The 17905-nt window shown below is 35.4% G+C and overlaps 1 protein-coding gene across 1 annotated transcript; it reads right to left on the bottom strand.

The window, feature by feature from the left end:
• Window positions 1-5300: 5300 nt before the first annotated feature.
• LOC145684469 (uncharacterized) lies at window positions 5301-16815 on the bottom strand. Its single transcript, XM_081756900.1, has 3 exons — window positions 16055-16815; window positions 10111-11153; window positions 5301-6181 (listed from the first exon to the last, which is right to left on the bottom strand). The coding sequence occupies exons 2-3, from the start codon at window positions 11073-11075 to the stop codon at window positions 5869-5871; spliced, it is 1278 nt and encodes a 425-aa protein (XP_081613026.1). The 5' UTR covers window positions 11076-11153; window positions 16055-16815; the 3' UTR covers window positions 5301-5868.
• Window positions 16816-17905: the final 1090 nt, after the last annotated feature.

Here is a 17905-nt window from a genome sequence, read left to right as displayed (position 1 = left end):
CATTTACAGTATCGTTTGGCCCAGAAATTGCACAATCTACTTAAATCAACTTTTTCTAATCTTTCAAAAATGTAATTACATTCGTTCATACATATTGTGTTCGGGCGGACACTGCTTCCTTAACTTCATACTTTCATCAAGGCTTCTATTTTTGAAGTTTTTTTTTAAATAATTTAATCGTGCTTCATTTCTGCAGAGAAAAAAAAACTATTTTTCGTATGACTTTATTAATACGATTGATGCTTCTCTTGTCCAGGCAGCCATGTTTTAAAATGATAGCGAAATATAAAGTTCAATGTCGTCAGACGGTGGTAGTTATATGTAAGTTTAGGAGAAAATAGAATCTGCTTCTATTTCTTCCAAGTCACTATTCAATTAAACGCAATAATTCCAAATGATAAAAAAAAAATAGATTAGGAGATAGTAAAGTCGGTAGAGAAGGGAAAGGATTTAACTTCTGAGGTAGAAAAGGCAGTTCCTGTAATTATACGATTGCCAACGATGTTGAAGAGGTTCCACTCGATGAGAAGTTTCTCCGAAATAGTGTAACTTCCTACTGCAGGTGTAATCAAACTAATGAGATTTATTTCATATATAATCAAATCTGAAAGGGGTGACAAAGTGATTTTCGTAACTCAGTTTGGTGAGGGCCTGGTGATGAACTCTTGCAGGTCCAAGATGCCAGTCCACCTGGGGACAATCCTAGCCTCCAATGGCAGTGGCTCTGGTGATGACCTCATTTATAAGTCTCACAATACAATCTACCACAAGAAGTATTTGACAAGTTTTGACAGAAAGACAATGATGCTTTTGGCCGTACAACGAAGAAAGTTTGTGCAATCTAAAGGAAGTGGCGTTATAGTTGAAGGAAGATCTGCCAATTGTTGGTTTTCCTTATAGAATTATTCGATTTTAACATTAATTTAAAAAATCAACTGTATATGTAAGCATAATAACTTTACAACAACTTCATAGTACTGCACAATTGCCGGTGTCTAGTGAAACTAGAAATGGTAGAAATATCCTACGACCTCCGTTTCACTATTCATCTATTTGAATTAAACCACTAAGCACAAGCGACAATTAGTTCTTTTGAATCATGTTAACCTTTTATGGAATAAGTGCATTTTTTTCTTTTAACCCTTTATTTAAAATAGAACTTGAAGAAATCAACCACTATTTAACGTTGCACAAAGCAACAACTTCCAATTTTTAAGTTGATCCTTATAGGGTCAAAATTGTAATATGTAGCGAAAATCTGTTTTCTACTAGCATGAGGTATGCTAATAATAATTCCATCTCCGCTCTAATCTCACAATTACTACCAGAAGTGACAGAAATACAACCACTTCCATATTAAGTTGATCGCTATAGATTAGAAATCGAAATAGATATTGAACCGGTTTCCTGTAACCGACAAAGCATCTCAACACTATATTTCCATTCTTAAGTCTTTACAGAACCCAAAATATTTGAAATCAAATACGACTTCCGGTATCAATGATAATCTTCACTAAAGAGAACTTCTAAAAGATAGCGACAAACCAATCATCAAAATGTATTTAAAAATAGGTACAATGTCTCTTAACAATTTATTCAAATCGGAGATGAAAAATGAACCACTTCCTCTTTTAATGTTGATATTCTAGGACAAATACATAAAAGATAGCGAGAAGAAATATTCTGTAAGAAATTACGTTCTAAAAATTAATTACCTGTCTAATTTTCCTACTAGGAGCGGAAGTGATACAAAAAACCACTCCTAATTTTAATGTTAATTATTGAGTGAGAACGGTATCAGTTAGAGAGAGTTGATTTCTTCCAATTGGTTAAGCATCCGAAGGATGTATTTCATCCCAACTTTGTTATACTGAGTAACACCAAAAACGACGAATCCCCACTAGTACTTTTAACATAAATCGACGTGGAGTAGAAAGGGTATTAGATAAAAAAGAAGCTTTTTCCTGCAATTGATTACGTTTCTTAATAGTGTCTTTCCTTCAAATGATGGAAACATAAATCAGAGGAGACCTACTACGATTTTTAGTTACAATATTAATCTACGTAGCGCAAAGATAAATGGTAGAAGTATCTTTATAGAATCGAGTTACCTCTCTAACAATAGGTACTTTTCTCTTAATCCCTATTCAAAACAGAAAGACCAGAAGTCAACAACTTAGTTTTATCGTAGTTCACTGTAGGGTAGAAACGATAATAGACGGAGAAGCGATTTGCTACATTAGATGAAGCGTCTTAACAGTACATTTCCTTTCCATCATCAAGTCTCTACTAAAAACCGAAATTCTAGAAATCTACTACGACTACCTCGTTGAATGCTGACCAACATAGAATAAAAACTCTACAAACCAACGGTAAGTGGTTTCTTCGAATCAATTTAATGTAAGAATATGTACCATTTTACTTCAACCCCTATTCAAATCGAAAGTGGCAAATTTAACCTTTTCTTCTAACGTAAAATCTTTCAGGATTACGATCAGGAATTATATTTCTGGGCTGTTGGCCATCTAAGCCCATTTAGCTTCTCGCGTATATGAGGAATGACGTTTTCGGCGAGCACACTATCCGATGAAAGGGAAGGGAGAGAGGATTGGGGACGGAAGAAAGCGGCCTGGGGCCATTTGTTTAAGGTAGTATCCCGGCATTTGCCTGGTATGAATGAGGAATACCAAGGAAAACCTCATTCAGGATGGCTGGTCTGAAAAATATGTTTCTTTCTCGAAAGAGTGGCCGCTCATACCAGTGGCGAGGGTTAGCGACTACACCACACGGGGCTAATACGAAATCTTTCAGTTTATCATCAAATGATCAAGCACTTAAGAGTAAAAGGGATGGATCATTAAGGAAGTTGATGCTAAAATTCGTGAAATGAGATACAAAACGGAGAGTCACTGGTGGGAGGAAACCAGAAAACCACGAGACAATCCACGGACACGATGTTCGACAACAAACACTTGCTTTGTCACGGAGCGAAGCAGCGACAACATGCGCAAAATGTAAGCGCACTACCTCTAAGTCGATGTGAACTTGTCTTAATGTCGTCTGGTATAAAGAGACAGTAATTCATAAAAAGGCCGTTTTCTGTAATCAATTAATCATCTAAACAGTATATTTCTTTTCTATCTTCAATTCTATAATAACTCGAAAATTGTAGAAGTCCACTACGAATTCTGGTTTTAGTATTGATTAAGTAAAGAAAGTAGCTATTAATATATACTTCTAATAAATGTGATTCTACATATATATGTACTCTACTGTAATTTTGTAAAAAAAAATCATTAACAATATGTCTGTTCTGAAAGACAGTAATTCATAAAGACCGTCAGTAAGTCTATTGAAAATCATTTATTGAATTTATCGTTACAAGTGTTTAAAAGCCTTCAGAACAGTCTGCTTTTACGTCGATACATAGGCTCCAGCGAGACTTGTAGCTCTAGAATGCGTTGTGGTAGTTCTTCTGTGGAACGTCCTTTAATGATGTTGTGGAAGCTGATTTGATCCTGTCTACTGTTCCAAAATGTTTGTTTTTCAGTGGTATTTTGATGGGTGGAAAGAGAAAAAGGCCGGGGGGCCAAGTTCGCGCTATGCGAGAGCTGGGGGATCGTAGGCACTCCTGCTTTGACCAGGTAGTTGGTGACGATGAATGTACTGTGGGCCGACGCATTATCGTGATGCAACTTCCAGTTTTTTGTGATGTTTAGCCGGATATGTTGAACCATGCGTTTCAGTATTTTGAGGACTTTCCATAAAATTTGGAATTCACAGTGGCACGGGCTTCTTCAAACTCGTGATGAACCAGTACGTGGAAGTCAAAAAACACGACGAGCATGATCTTTAATTTGCTCACCCTGGCTTTCTTCAGAGAGAGGGGTGTGCCATTCCGATGATTGCATTTTGGTCTTCAGGTCATATTCAAATACAGACTTCACACCTGTAATTACGTTGTAGAAAATTTTCGATCATGTTCGCACATGTCGGAATTTTCTAGGCACGTTTTAACGTGGCGTGACTTTTCGTTGTCAGTGAGCACTTTTGGAACCATTTTTGTGTAAACCTTTCGCATGAGTCGTGGTGGTCGTGGATGGCAGTCCGACGCGGTACTCGTCGTTGACCTCTTCCCAGCCTTCCAAAAAGGCTTTGTGCCATCGGAACACTTGCCGATGTGAATGGGTATCTTGTTTGTAAATAGTCTCCACCACAATAAGTTTCGGTAGCGGTTTTGCCAATTTTCGCGCAAAATGTAGTCGCAAATATTTGTTCTAACGAGCGCAGCATTTTCGCTCGCATACGATCAATAATAACCATCACGAACAGGCACATCTTCACTCTCCGAATGCTCGGAGCACACTGAGCGATGAAGCGTTGCTTAGCTGGGTACGATCGATACCTGCTCCAACCGGTTAGACCAAGCTCTGATATACAGTCGCGTCAGAATAAATTCACTGACATTACTTTCACCACAGACCTTGTATTTACCCATTAACACATTTATACATGTTTCTTCATTAGTAGTCATTTGTCTTCATGTCACAGGAATGTAGTATAATATTTCTTTGCAACTGAACTTAAAAGTTGCCCTATGCATGGACTGTACAACGCTACCAAATTACAATTGAAACATACTCAAACAAATATGATACATTCACAAGATCAATACCCTGTACTATTTTCAATGTTAATACACAAATTCTTATATTAGAACAATTACACAATCTGTGCATTTGTAATACGAACAGGAATCTAATTTATTTAAGTGTGGCAACGCTATTAATACATAAATTATATTTTTAGTTAGCAATGTAAGAAGTAAAATGAAAATACTGATAACAAATGTAAGGCTTACATTTTAGAGTATTTACATGCATGATATTTTAAATGTGCTCTTTGCCGAAAGGACTTACCACATTTATCACACGAATAAGGCTTTTGGTTTAAATGTATAAACATGTGATTTTCCAAAAAAATCTTTCGACGGAATGATTTACTGCACTCAATACAGTTGAATGGCTTCTCTGATGTGTGTATTAACATATGATTCTTCAAACTACCTTTCTGGCGAAAACGTTTCATGCATATCTGACAAGGAAAAGGTCTTTCAGATGAGTGAGTGAAGAGATGTTGTCTCAACATTCCTTTCATACGAAACCTTCTTCCACATTCTTCACACACATATGACTTCTCGTTTTTATGGATTAAGAGATGCCATTTTAAAGTACCTTTCTGGCGAAAGTAACTTCCACAATATTCACACGTGTATGGTTTGTCACTTGAATGAACAATCATATGTTTTCTCAGGTCAGATTTATCACTAAACCTCATAGAACTATTCTCGCAAACATATGGCTTAATACCTAAATGAAGTTGCATGTGCTTTGCCAAACATTGCTTAATACGAAAGGATCTGAAACATAGATCACAAGAATATGGCTTATCATCTGTGTGAATTAGCATGTGAGTTTTTAAATCACCTTTGATAAAAAATGCTTTTCCACATTTCTCACAAGAAAAAGCTTTCTTACCTGAATGGATTTTCAAATGCGACTTCAACGACTGTTTTAGACTAAAGGCCATATGACACTGTTCACAGACATGAGGCTTTTCAGAAGTATGTGTAACTTTGTGAGACTCTAAGTGAGGTTTTTGCCTAAAAGTTTTATCACACATTTCACACTTATATTTCCTTTCATCTTTATGCATTAACATGTGTGTTCGCACAGCAGCACTGTGACGGAATTCCTTATCACATAACTTACATTTATATGGTTTCTCAAGTGTGTGCCTTCGCATGTGAGTTCTGATCGAAGATTTCGAAGCGAAGCTTCCTGAACACTTATCACATGTATATGGTTTTTAACCAGTGTGTTTTCGCATATGAATATTTAATTTACTGTTCCCATCGAAACATTTACCACAACGGTCACATGAATGTGATTTCGGTCTTGTATGAGACAAAGTATGTTTTTTTAAACTGCACTTGTAACGGAATATTTTACCACATTTCTTGCAAGAATAAGATATTCTATTGGTATTAAGTATTCTGTGTGACTTCAGATCAAGATTGCTTAGAAATGTTCCACCACATTGTTCACACGAATGTCTCCCTTTATTCGTATATCCCAGGTCGGTCACTTCAGAAAGCGAAAAACTTCCCTTACCATATTCACTAAAACATAAAAAGATGATTATTCAAATTTAATGCATTCTAAACGAACTATAAGAGAATCATAAACAACTAATAACGAACCGTATACCAAAATAAGAAATCTCATTTCTTAAACTTTATTGATACTATATGTAAACAATATTTTTCCTTCTTCCATATATCAAATATAAGTAATCCCGAACAAGTTCGTACAATGTCAAAATAAAACAAGTAATCTTTCTTAATGATCCTACATATGAACGCAATATCTAAAGTAAAAATAAAATACTAAACACTTGTCGACAAATATGCAAGTTTTAAGTATACTGAATCCTACTTTTTAAAATTAAATGTGGAAAAGTTTACAAGTCTTACTACTTCCTGACCTTTAACAATTACATGGTACGAAGTCTTGAAACTGAAATACACTAAATAAATTTATATTCAACACAATGGGTTTAAACATGGTATTCTATTAACGCAGAAAAGTTTCTGATTTAGCCATATTTGGAAACGATACTAAATTCCTTCTCAGATGTTTCTAATGTATGAAAATTCAGTAAAATCTTCAGTAAAATTCTCAACGAAAATTGTAGCATTTTACTTAAATAATTTGGTGAAGGACTATACCTACATTTCACAAATAGTTACTAGCAGAACATTTCATAACAGACATTTCAGAGAAGTACGAAAACTGTCATATTCCAGTGACGAATGTCTAGCTCATTATTTTATCGCAAAAACATCAAATGCATTTCATAGATGTTGCCCAAACGTTTAAAATATACCGCTATTATCAATTCCTAAAAGACTCAGAGCAATTTATCCATTTAATGTTTTTCATTCGAAATCTGATTATCAAATTCCATCATAAAATGATGTTAAATTTCGAAGTATATAATTTATAAAAATAAAAATGTATGTCATTTTTGTGAATGTTTGAGCATAGTCCGAATAGCTGTACCCATGGATTAAAATTTCTGACATAGTATTGAACTGGAATTGGACTTTCGTCTTGTAACTTTCATTATAATAACAACGACGTTAGCGGAAGTTTAAAATTTCAAGCGGCAAAAGTAATTCCTTACTCACTATATTTGTGTATTATCCGTTTTATTTTGTTGTGCATTATAACGCATTTTTCAACAATAAAAATCATAAAGTATCGTAAGTTGTTTCGTGCATAGACATCGACTAAAGATAAGATATGACAGCGAGGTAACGAACAAACTAAAGAAAGAATCCCAGAAACAATATCCCAGCAATTAACTTGGAGCGACAGAAGAACGAACACAGGAACAGTTGCAGAATAAAGATAGCGTATGGAAACATTAAGATTACGTCAATCTGTTAAGTCACCATCCCATTTGAAGCAAAATAAATACTCAAATGAGTCTGAAGAGGGCTAGGGCCTTTCAAACGTTTTTATAAACCTAGTTCATCACCACGAAAAACGAGCGTTTAGCTAGTTATATATATTGTCATCCAGGAATTGGACTGAATGGATTCTTATTTAAAATCATAGAAAGTATAATGGATTTCTGTTGGCCATAAGTTGCAACTGACAAAAAAACTGAAAACATTCTTTAGGGGATTCCAATATATATGGTGTCAATTTTTCATATTTTTCCAGGTAATCAAAAGAAAGAATAACCAAGGGTAGTGTTGTGAGTTTTAAAAGACAAAATCGTAAAATTTGAGCATTTAAAGGCACAGCTATTAATGGGGCTTGTGATTGGCTGAAGGATGCTGGCTCCTAATTGGCTGTTCTGGCTACGAGAAAAAGCTTTCTTGAATGTCTTTTTGTGGTCCTGAAAAGGGCTGAGTTGAAACTCATTCCCTCTATTGAAACTGTTATTTTCTCGTGAGATAGCTATGGTTTCCTTTATTGTTCTGTCCAAAAGATACTGCACTTAGGAACAATGGTAGTATTTGTAAAATAAATTCTGTGTCCAAGCTCTAGGCTATGGTCCGATAGTACTGACATTTAGGATTCCTCAAGTCTTATGTAGTTTTTTTTTCTTTTTTTGCATCGTTGTTTTTTTGTACATCTAGTTGATCCTATGTATGCTCTGCCACATTCACATGGTATACGGTTTACACCAGGAGTGCGCAAGGGAAGGTCGTCTTTCACTGGTTTCAGTAATGATCTGGTGTTGGGTGCAGGCTTATGAAAAACACTTATGTCATGTCTGGCAAGTATTCTGCTGAGTTTGCCGGAGGTGTGGGCCGATGAAAGGCAATACGGTAGTAGAGAGATGCTACAAACTATCGACTCTTTTTATGGCCAGGGGACGCGGTGGCTCAGTCGTAGAGCGTTCTCCTTCGCTGCTTGGGGTCTGGTTCGATCCCACCTCCCGCCGTGTAGACTTTGTGGTGGACAAACACCGTGCTCGTGGGTTTTCTCGGAGTTCTCTTGTTTCCTACCACTTTCTTCATTCCACTATTTCATTCATTTCTCATCATCACCGTCTCCTTTAGTATAATCGGCATATCCGCGGGATGTAAAACTCAAAAAATTTCTTTCTATGGCCATGTTGGTATCTCCAAGCATTGTCCAATATCTTGTAGCGTCCATCGAAGATGGTTGGTTTCTCCTTGTAAACTTTCCTCATCACTTAAGAGGCCTGCTCTATGGGACATGATGTTTAGCATTGTAAGACGTTGTAACTTCTGATGGAAGCTGCTTGGGTTGAGATAGAGATCCGTATGTGTTGGCTTCCTATATACGCTGTGTCCTAATGTACCGTCAAGTTTACGTACAATTTCTGAAGACGAATGCGATGTCTGCATTCGAAACGTCGGATGTCAATACCTTCACTTGGCTGATAGACCAAGAAGACTTACTAAAATCACATCGCCAGGAAAAAAATCAACTGTTTCTTCATGAATTTAATAGTTTATTCATAGATTGTTTTAAAACATCAGTTGAAAAATACGTTGTAGGTTATAAAAATACGCTTCCATTTCACGAAAATTATTTTGAAACTGTTGGCTTTGGAAATAAACAAAAAATGCTTACTTACTAACATATCCTCCCACGGAAAAACTATATATTCTCCAGAAGTATTGGGAAAACAAACTAGTTCTATTCTCAGTGGTAAGGTAACAAGGTTAAAAACAGATACAGAAATATGGTATGGGAACAAAAACACATACTACCAAATGAACGTAACATAAAAATGAGTACTAGAAAAAGGAGCATACAACGATGGAAGAAAAAACCCTTACTGTTTTGAAATACCTAAAAAAAAAATATAACTGTTAATATAGATTACACATAAGCTCAATTATCTTCGGCTTTCCATTCCATCAGAAGAGGTAATTTGTTTTGTTCAAAAAGTTATTGTCCTTAAACCCGATATTAATTCCGCGCAGTCTATTAGAAATAAATGTTTGCGAATATAAACACGGGAAACTAAGTTCGTATTCAAAATCAGATTATGTACAGAGCTCATTACATAATTTAGAAAGTTAGTTAACAAGTATGAAGTTTCGTGCTTAAAAACAGACAAAGAATATAACTATTTTATCAGGTCTTGTTACCATTTTGTACTAATACACAATAACACACTGAGCAAGGCTATGTGATATGTAGAAAAAAAAAACTCTACCACGTAACAGTTTCAACACAATAATTGTTTTCATCAGACTTCCACTCCTTCTTATTTATGGAAACGGACAAACTTGTGTAATAATGAGATCGTTATTTAATAAGAAAAAACAAAGAAAAATTATCCAAATATAACGTTTGCTTAAAACTTTGCAAAACTATTTGGAATTCATTATACTAATACACATTGGAAAACAGGAATCTTACTTTTACTCTTCGTGCCTAATTTCATTAGCCTAAAATTATAAGGAATAAATACACGAAGAATAATGTCTAAAACTGTAGGAAAAAAAAATTAATAAAGGTAACTCTTGAAAGATAAAACACTGATACTTACTTGTCACAGTTATTCCTAACAATCTTTCCATTATTTTTGTGCAACTCTCCCCGTTTTTCAACATTTACACTGACAACACATTTATAACAGTTGGACTTGTCTGCAATACACAAAGAATCGTTGTCCATTGACTTCAGGACCATCACATCGATATGAGACGATATTGTTTGCAAGGGTTCGCCAGCCGTTGACAAACGTTCCACCAGACACACGGCTTTCGAATTTAGTTTCAAATCACCTCTTAAAACATCTTCATTATTTACTACGTCACTTTTGAATTTGGGACACAAATGTTCACTTAAAGTGCAACCCTTAACACCGTTAAATGCTTCCGTTCCACTTACTGCAAATTCCTTCCATTGTAACTGTGACACAGAATACTTTGGAGGCGCAGGTTTATCTACGTATTTTTCACATACTTTAAACTTGCATTTCTCAACAGAACTATTTCCTATCTTAGATTTTTCACAGAAATTCCTAACAATTTCTACATTATTTTTCTGAAGTTCTCCTTGTTTTTCTACATTTAAACTCACAACAGATTTATGACTGTTAGAATCGTCTGCAATACATAAAGTATCGTTTCTACTTGATTTTAAAATCATCACATTGGTATGAGAAGTTTTTACTTGGAAGGGTTCACCAGCCGTTGATAAACGTTCCACTAGACACATGGCTTTCGAATCTATTTTCCAATCATTTCTTAAATCATGCTCATTATTTGCTACTTCACTTTTAAATTTGGGCCACAAAGGTTCACTTGAAGTGGAACCCTTAACAACATTATATGTTTCCGTTCCACTTACCGCAGATCCTTTCCATTCTAACTGTGACTCAGAATACTTCGGAAGCGCAAACTTATCTACCGATTCTTTGCACAGTTTGTATTTGCTATAATCAAGAGAACTATTTCCTATCTTAGTTTCATTTTTAAGTGGATAATTATTAAAACAATCTAAAGACATCCTTGATTTCAACTGAGATTTTTTTCCGGCTGAGAGTGGACCATTCAAAATGCAATGCTTCGGTTAAGCACACAATACCTGAAATAAACAAAAACACGAGAAATAAATTATACAGGGCTGTTGCTTGTGTACTGGAAATAAGTCAATAATATCTAAGCAAAAAGGCGCTACTACAACATTTGAAAATATCTGGTGAAACTTTAATTTATTGCCTTAGTGCACATACAATTATTACAAACATGACTTACTCTACTGTAAAATAAATTCTCTCGATTCTTGAATATACTTACGCAAGATAAATATCCGGTACAATACCAAGAAGTATAACCGGCATCAATTTACGTAAACTCTAGTCATTTGTTAGCACAGATTCTACCTGTACGTGTAAGACTACACATCTCCTACCTCTGTACAGGCATATGATAACTGCATCGCAGTTTCCGCTAACTCAAGTCAAACTATGCAATAACTCAAATTCTCATTAATAATCTAATATATCTCTAATATTCTCTCTTCTACTAAACTGATGCATAGTTCCAATAAAAACACAAAATCCATTGATCGAAATTTTAAAATTTGGATAACAATAAATCAAACATTTGAAATTGAAATATAACAATCTAATCCTTCTTCACTAACATTTATTATGCAGTTTTGTTTTCTATGAAATTACCTTTCTGTTGGCTTTTAAACCTGGAACGGTCTTTTTTTTTTTTTTTTTTTTTTTTTTTTAGATTGATCTTGTGTTTCTTCTCTGAAGATGAGTTGAAGGATGTAGATATCGATATTGCTGGCAATATTTGTAAATAAAAATCTTTGAATAATCTATTCGATTTCTACCAGGCTTGTCTACTGGTTCTCGATTTTCTTTTAGATCGCAAACCTAATTGCTCTTTAATTGTGCATAACATCCAGTTCTGAGCTTGGTTTATAACGTTCAGTTTCCAAAAGAACTTTCTTTTCATGTTCTTCTGAAATGTCAATACCTCTACTCACTTCTCAAAGTATAAAATATTTGAAATGTCCACTAATCCTCATCGGACAGATAAAAACATACGTTTTGTCATTTACGATTAAGGTGTCCAGTTGTACGAGATCCCCAGTCTTGCAAATGTTGGGCTTCAAATACTTACCTGTACATCGCCTAAGCCTGTCCTATCTTAGAAGTGAACTTATATCTCCGTGTTATAAGATAAATCCCTTATATCTTCTTGTTCTATTTGGTTTTCACATTTATTATTGGTGCATTAAGAAGCGATGGGAAGGTTTTTTTTTTCTCATGCCAAACAAGACCCTTCTGAACAATTTAAGTTACATTTTTCACATTTGAGGATTTGTCTTTCTTTTTCGATGACGACGAATTATCCATGCACGACGTTAAACAAAAGCATCAACACCTTGATTTTGCTGATAGTACAACATTCAATTCTGTTTGAGACGATTGAAATAGTTTCAATTGAGTAAGTACGTTTTCCATACCAAACGAATAACCGACACCTTATAAAATCTCAATTATCTGTTCAGCAACTGCTGTCTAATATTATTGCCTGAAATGTCAAAAATTAACTCCTATGAAATACTTCCAAAATAAATGGAAAACTGCAAGGTGAACCCTGTTTTCTTAACAACAAAAGGAATTCCATAATATTATCGAAAAATTTTTCTAAAATAAATTATATTGATTTCCCTGATTAAAAAAAAAAAAAAAAAACGCTTTCTCAGCATAATTTTGGTAATTCTACGCATGGGGTCATACTGTTCAAGTCATATCGCATAACTGACAATCCGTTCCCTCCAAAAAACGCTTATGATATTGACACTTTTACTTTTTGATACTCTGAATCTACGCATAGATTTTCAAAACAGTACAAGTAAAATAACATTCTATATGTCTATGCTAAACATTGAATGGTTTCAAGTTAATAATTCTGACATTTTAAACGCGATTTATTTTTACTTTCCCCGCCACTTACTATGGCACTTCAAAATATCTCGTTAATTTTAGGTTATTTGCTTGCTTCACACATTATTATTATTATTTACACACAGGACTTACTCCACTATAACATAAATCGCCTTCTGGATACATGACAAGCTCACAAGAACTCTTAGATTTGAAACCCAAAACAATATTTGTTAATCGGTAAAAATTATGTTATTTCTCGTTCTGAAGTTTCTGTTATGTATATCAGATATAGTACCAAAGCTACAATTCTCAATAAAGTTGTTAAATGTACTATTTTGTTCACACAGACTGCACACTTCCACTTACTAAGACAGAGAAAAGAAAAATTACTATGAAAACTAATTAAATCGCTGGAAAGAATTCTTAATTCCAAAATGATATAACAATGAAGCAGTTCTACAATTAAATGAAGCACTAAGACTTCGATGATTACATTTCTGTCAGACACCAATGTATCGCGATTGCTTGAAAACTGTCAGACAGTCTAATTATTGAAGTAAACGAGTATCCTAGAGCTAATTAGGTAAATTGAGAAATACCTTCCACAATTCTAAGTAGTCTGTTGCATTTAACATTTCCATATGAAACTGAGATCTTCTTTATTAAGATGTTAGCACACTTACTAGCAAAGATGGCTTGTGTCAAAGATCTGCACATGCATGCTATGTGCTCTGTTGACACAATTTGAAAGATTGAAAATTTAACATTACATAGTCACTGGGTAAGAACAGCAACACTTACCAGGGGCTAACGATGTGGAATAGGAATTATAGAAAGAAATGGACAAGACACAAAAAAACCCATACACACGTCACCGAGCAGAAATTCACAAGACCAAATATTGAACTAAAAGCATTCGTAATATTATTTTAAGACTTTTTTTAAAAATTAGATTCGTTAATGCGCAGTGTTGACATCGATTTTAGAAAGTTGTCCACAGTAACATCTTTGGCGTTGCTCCTAAAACCACGTCTCTCCACGTGGCGTTAAAACACTTTCCGCTGCGACCACAGCCAAATAATTGTCCGGTGCTTTCGACGCACAATAGACCAACCCACGCGACCTATAGCTTATGACATCGATATACGATTCCCTTTGAAATGATACTTACTACATATAGAAAGGTATTTTGGATAAATAGGAATGTCTCAGGAAATTTTTACCTGAGATCCTGTATTATACGGGAATCTGGGGAATATTATTTTTTTGGTGGGCTTACTTTTGCACCTAGAAGATTGAAATTTTGCACAAACATTCAGTTCACCTAGTAGTATTTATCAGATTTTTCAGGTGTCTGCGATAACGCAGGAGGGTCCAGAGGGGCAAACATTTTTAAACAAAGGATTCAATTAAAACAAGCCCTTTCTTTGCAATTTTTCCCCCTCAGATACATGATGGAGACATGTGAATGGCACCGTTTGAAAGGTAGTTTTATTCTGAAGAGAATGATGGGCGAACCAATGTCCTAGGGTTGTAACGATTAACTTCTTGTTACATTCAGCCCACACTCCGTGTAATTTTTAGATATGTCAACACGATCAAATTACATTAAATCAGACACGTCACTTGTAACAACATTAAACTTTTATTTTCAGAAATCTTCATGAAAATTATTATGCTGTCATAGTAACCAAGCAAAAATAACTATCTTCTTTTAACACCTCACATTACCAGATTATCAATATAAAATCAACATATTTTCTTCCTCTTCTTCTTCTTATCAAAACAATTCTGGACTTTTAAGCGACGTTGCCCAAAATAACTACAAGAAAATTGAAGTACTTTATCGCATAGATATACAATATCGTTGTAGGGTAAATACGATGTCTCAGGAAATTTTTACCTGAGATCCTGTAAAATTATTTTGTGGGTTTGGACTATTTTTATTATTATATGGCAGGCTTACTTTTGCACCCACAAGATCGAAATTTTGCACAAACATTCACTCTACCGAATAGCATTTATCATATCTTTTCAGATCTCTGCGTTAACATAGGGGGTGTCCAGATGGTTTAAAGTTTAAAAAAGGAATATTTTAACCAAAAAATACTTTTATTCCAAATTTTCCCAGCTCAGATACATGATTGAGACATATGAATGGTACCGTATGAAAGTTCTATTCTGTAGAGAATGATGGGCAAACCATGATCCTGGGATAAATATGAATGACTCAGGAAATTTTTTACCTGAGATAAGGATCTTTTGCGGTAATTAGAGCATTGTGGGGATTATTGATAAAAATTTCCCGCTCTTACTATTCAAGATAGAGGCTTGAAATTTTGTACAGATATTTAGTATACCCCTCACTAGTTTTCACGTGATTTTCAGGTCTCTACGTTGACACATGGGGGAACCAGAGGGGCTGAAAATTTCAAAAAATATATTTTCAGAGTAAAATTTCAGTTTCTCTCAACATTTCCCGACTCAGAAACAAGACAGAGAAGTGTAAGTTGTATCGTTTGAAAGATTGCTCTATTGTGGAAAAAAAAAAAGCGTGGTATGAAGCATGATCCTACAATAAATAGAGATGATGCTGTAGCCGCTTGACTGAAAGTCTATAATTTACCTTTAAAAAGCCGGTATTTAAAAGGGTTAAAGTATTTATACCCTTAATGTTATGGCCTCCTACAGTGAATCTGCACTCAGCAACGTAACTTTTCGAATAAGAAATTAACGACGCTAAGACAGTTTATCCAATAAAAAATAAATAACTGTAATTATTCTCTCTTTGTATCCTTATTTTAACCTGTACCTTATGATTATCAGGATGCAAAAAAAAAAAAAAAAAAAAAAATGAAGTGGATTAAAAAGCCATAATGATATTATTTTCACGCAGATATATCGAATTATTATATATATTTGAACACTATTTTCACGCAGACATGTCCAGTCACTATATAAATTTGAACCCGAATTGTTATTCTGTACAGTTATATCAGTGAACATGACACAGGCATCTAGAATTCAGCAGTAGGACAAAGAACGGTGTGAAATGTTATACAACCATACTTACAGATTATTATTCGTTAAACACATGTCTTCTGGTACACAATATACAGCCCTTATGGGCAATTTTCGCAGCAAACAAAACTATTAACAGCGAAATTCCACTTCGTGAACTTCTCTCTCTCTCTCAATGTTTTGATGCTCCAGGAACTCGTCCGCTGAGCAATACAGACGGTTAAATGGGTATCTATACTTGTAGAGATGAATGGTCCAGGATCAATTTGGGCACAAAATAAACAAACACAATAGAAACAATCACTTCATGTGGAACACTAACTATGTCGAAGAAACTATATGTTACAGACTGCGATGAATAACATGAGCACTGCACTGTTGATCACTTTAACACCATTACAAGTCGTAGTTGTTCACTATGTAAGATTGAAGCAGATGATACAGAACAAGGTGGTTTTTGTTAGCTAGTAAGAAAGACACTGTTACTGGGCTTGTGAAATAAACAGAATGAATGACTGTGTTGAGTATCGGACGGTAGCCAGGCGTTAGAGAGCACTGAAAGGTCAGGTGGTCAATAGAACCTTCAGTTAGTCCACAATAACACAAGCGTGAGGGGCGCTGCTGCTGTTTATATTGCTGGATGGGAGTCTGAGCAGTATGTAGACGAAGGCGAGAATATAAACAATGATGTTTTCTTGTCCAATTATGAGGGGCCTCCCATTTTCTTGTGGTGGGAGTCGGTTCTAGTTGCCAATAATAAATTCCTGGTCCTGATCGTTGTTGTTGTTGGTAGGTTCGCCATTCGGTTTGCCGTTTCTGTAGCAGCATCTCGTCGAAAGAAGATGCTGGGAGCCGGAGATCTATCGGTGTGCCATGTTGTGTTGCATATCTGCTCAGGATATCGCTAACTTCGTTCCCGGGAATGTCGCAATGTGCGGTCGTATGAATTAACGTAACCACTTGATGATTATTATGTAATATTCGAAGCTGTTGGCGAATATTGATGTGTAACCATGTATTGGCAGATGCCCATGGGGTTCTACATATTCCTTGTAACGCACTAAGGCTGTCACTACAAATTCCCACGTTAGGTAGTTTTCGTTGTAGGGCGACTTTCAATGCCGTGCGAATTGCCCAGCTTTCTGCTAAATAGATGGATGTATTCGGTGGAAGTCTGTGAGTCTCTGCGTAATTAAGCGCTGGTATATAAATTCCTGCTCCAACCACAGATCCATGTTCGGTATGCTGTTTAGAAGCATCCGTGTAAATTAAAATGGTATTTGAGTGATGAGATTGAATGTGGTGTTCCCAGAGATGGCGCACTATCTGAGGCTGATTGGATCGAAGACGTTTGAAAGGGACCACCGGTTGCTCAAGTGTGGGAGAAAATAGAAGAGTATTGTATTGTGCAGTATAACATGGTAATTTCGGTCCTCGATGTAATTGATTGAGCCAGTTATGAATACTAACGAATGCTCGATATATCCAAGGTAACTGTTTATAATATGGAAGTCTGGTATGAAGGTTGCTATTGTATAGGAATTGTAATTTTGGTAATAATAGGGAGGAGGTGCAGCATATGCGTTGCAGGAGGAATTTTTTAGCCATAAAATATGTTTTCACTGGGAAAGGAATTATTCCAGCTTCTTCTAAAAGTGCGGAGGAAGGTGCCGTCTTTGGTTGTCGGAATATAATACGCTGTGTTGTGGCTTGAAGGCGGATGTGATGTTCGCTGATCCGTTTGGGTAATGGAGAAAGTAATATTCCGCCATATTGAAGTTTTGCATCCACACATTGAGTACTGACTTGTTGCAGGGAGGATATATCTGTTCCCCAACTCTTGTGGCTGATGCAAGACAGCAACTTAAAATAAGGTTGGGCTTTAAGTGCTATTGTTTTGAGA

This window comes from Thermobia domestica, chromosome 4, assembly GCF_964235325.1.
Source record: "Thermobia domestica chromosome 4, izTheDome1.hap1.1, whole genome shotgun sequence".
Classification (NCBI taxonomy): domain Eukaryota; kingdom Metazoa; phylum Arthropoda; class Insecta; order Zygentoma; family Lepismatidae; genus Thermobia; species Thermobia domestica.
This window is presented reverse-complemented; position numbering and strand designations above follow the sequence as displayed.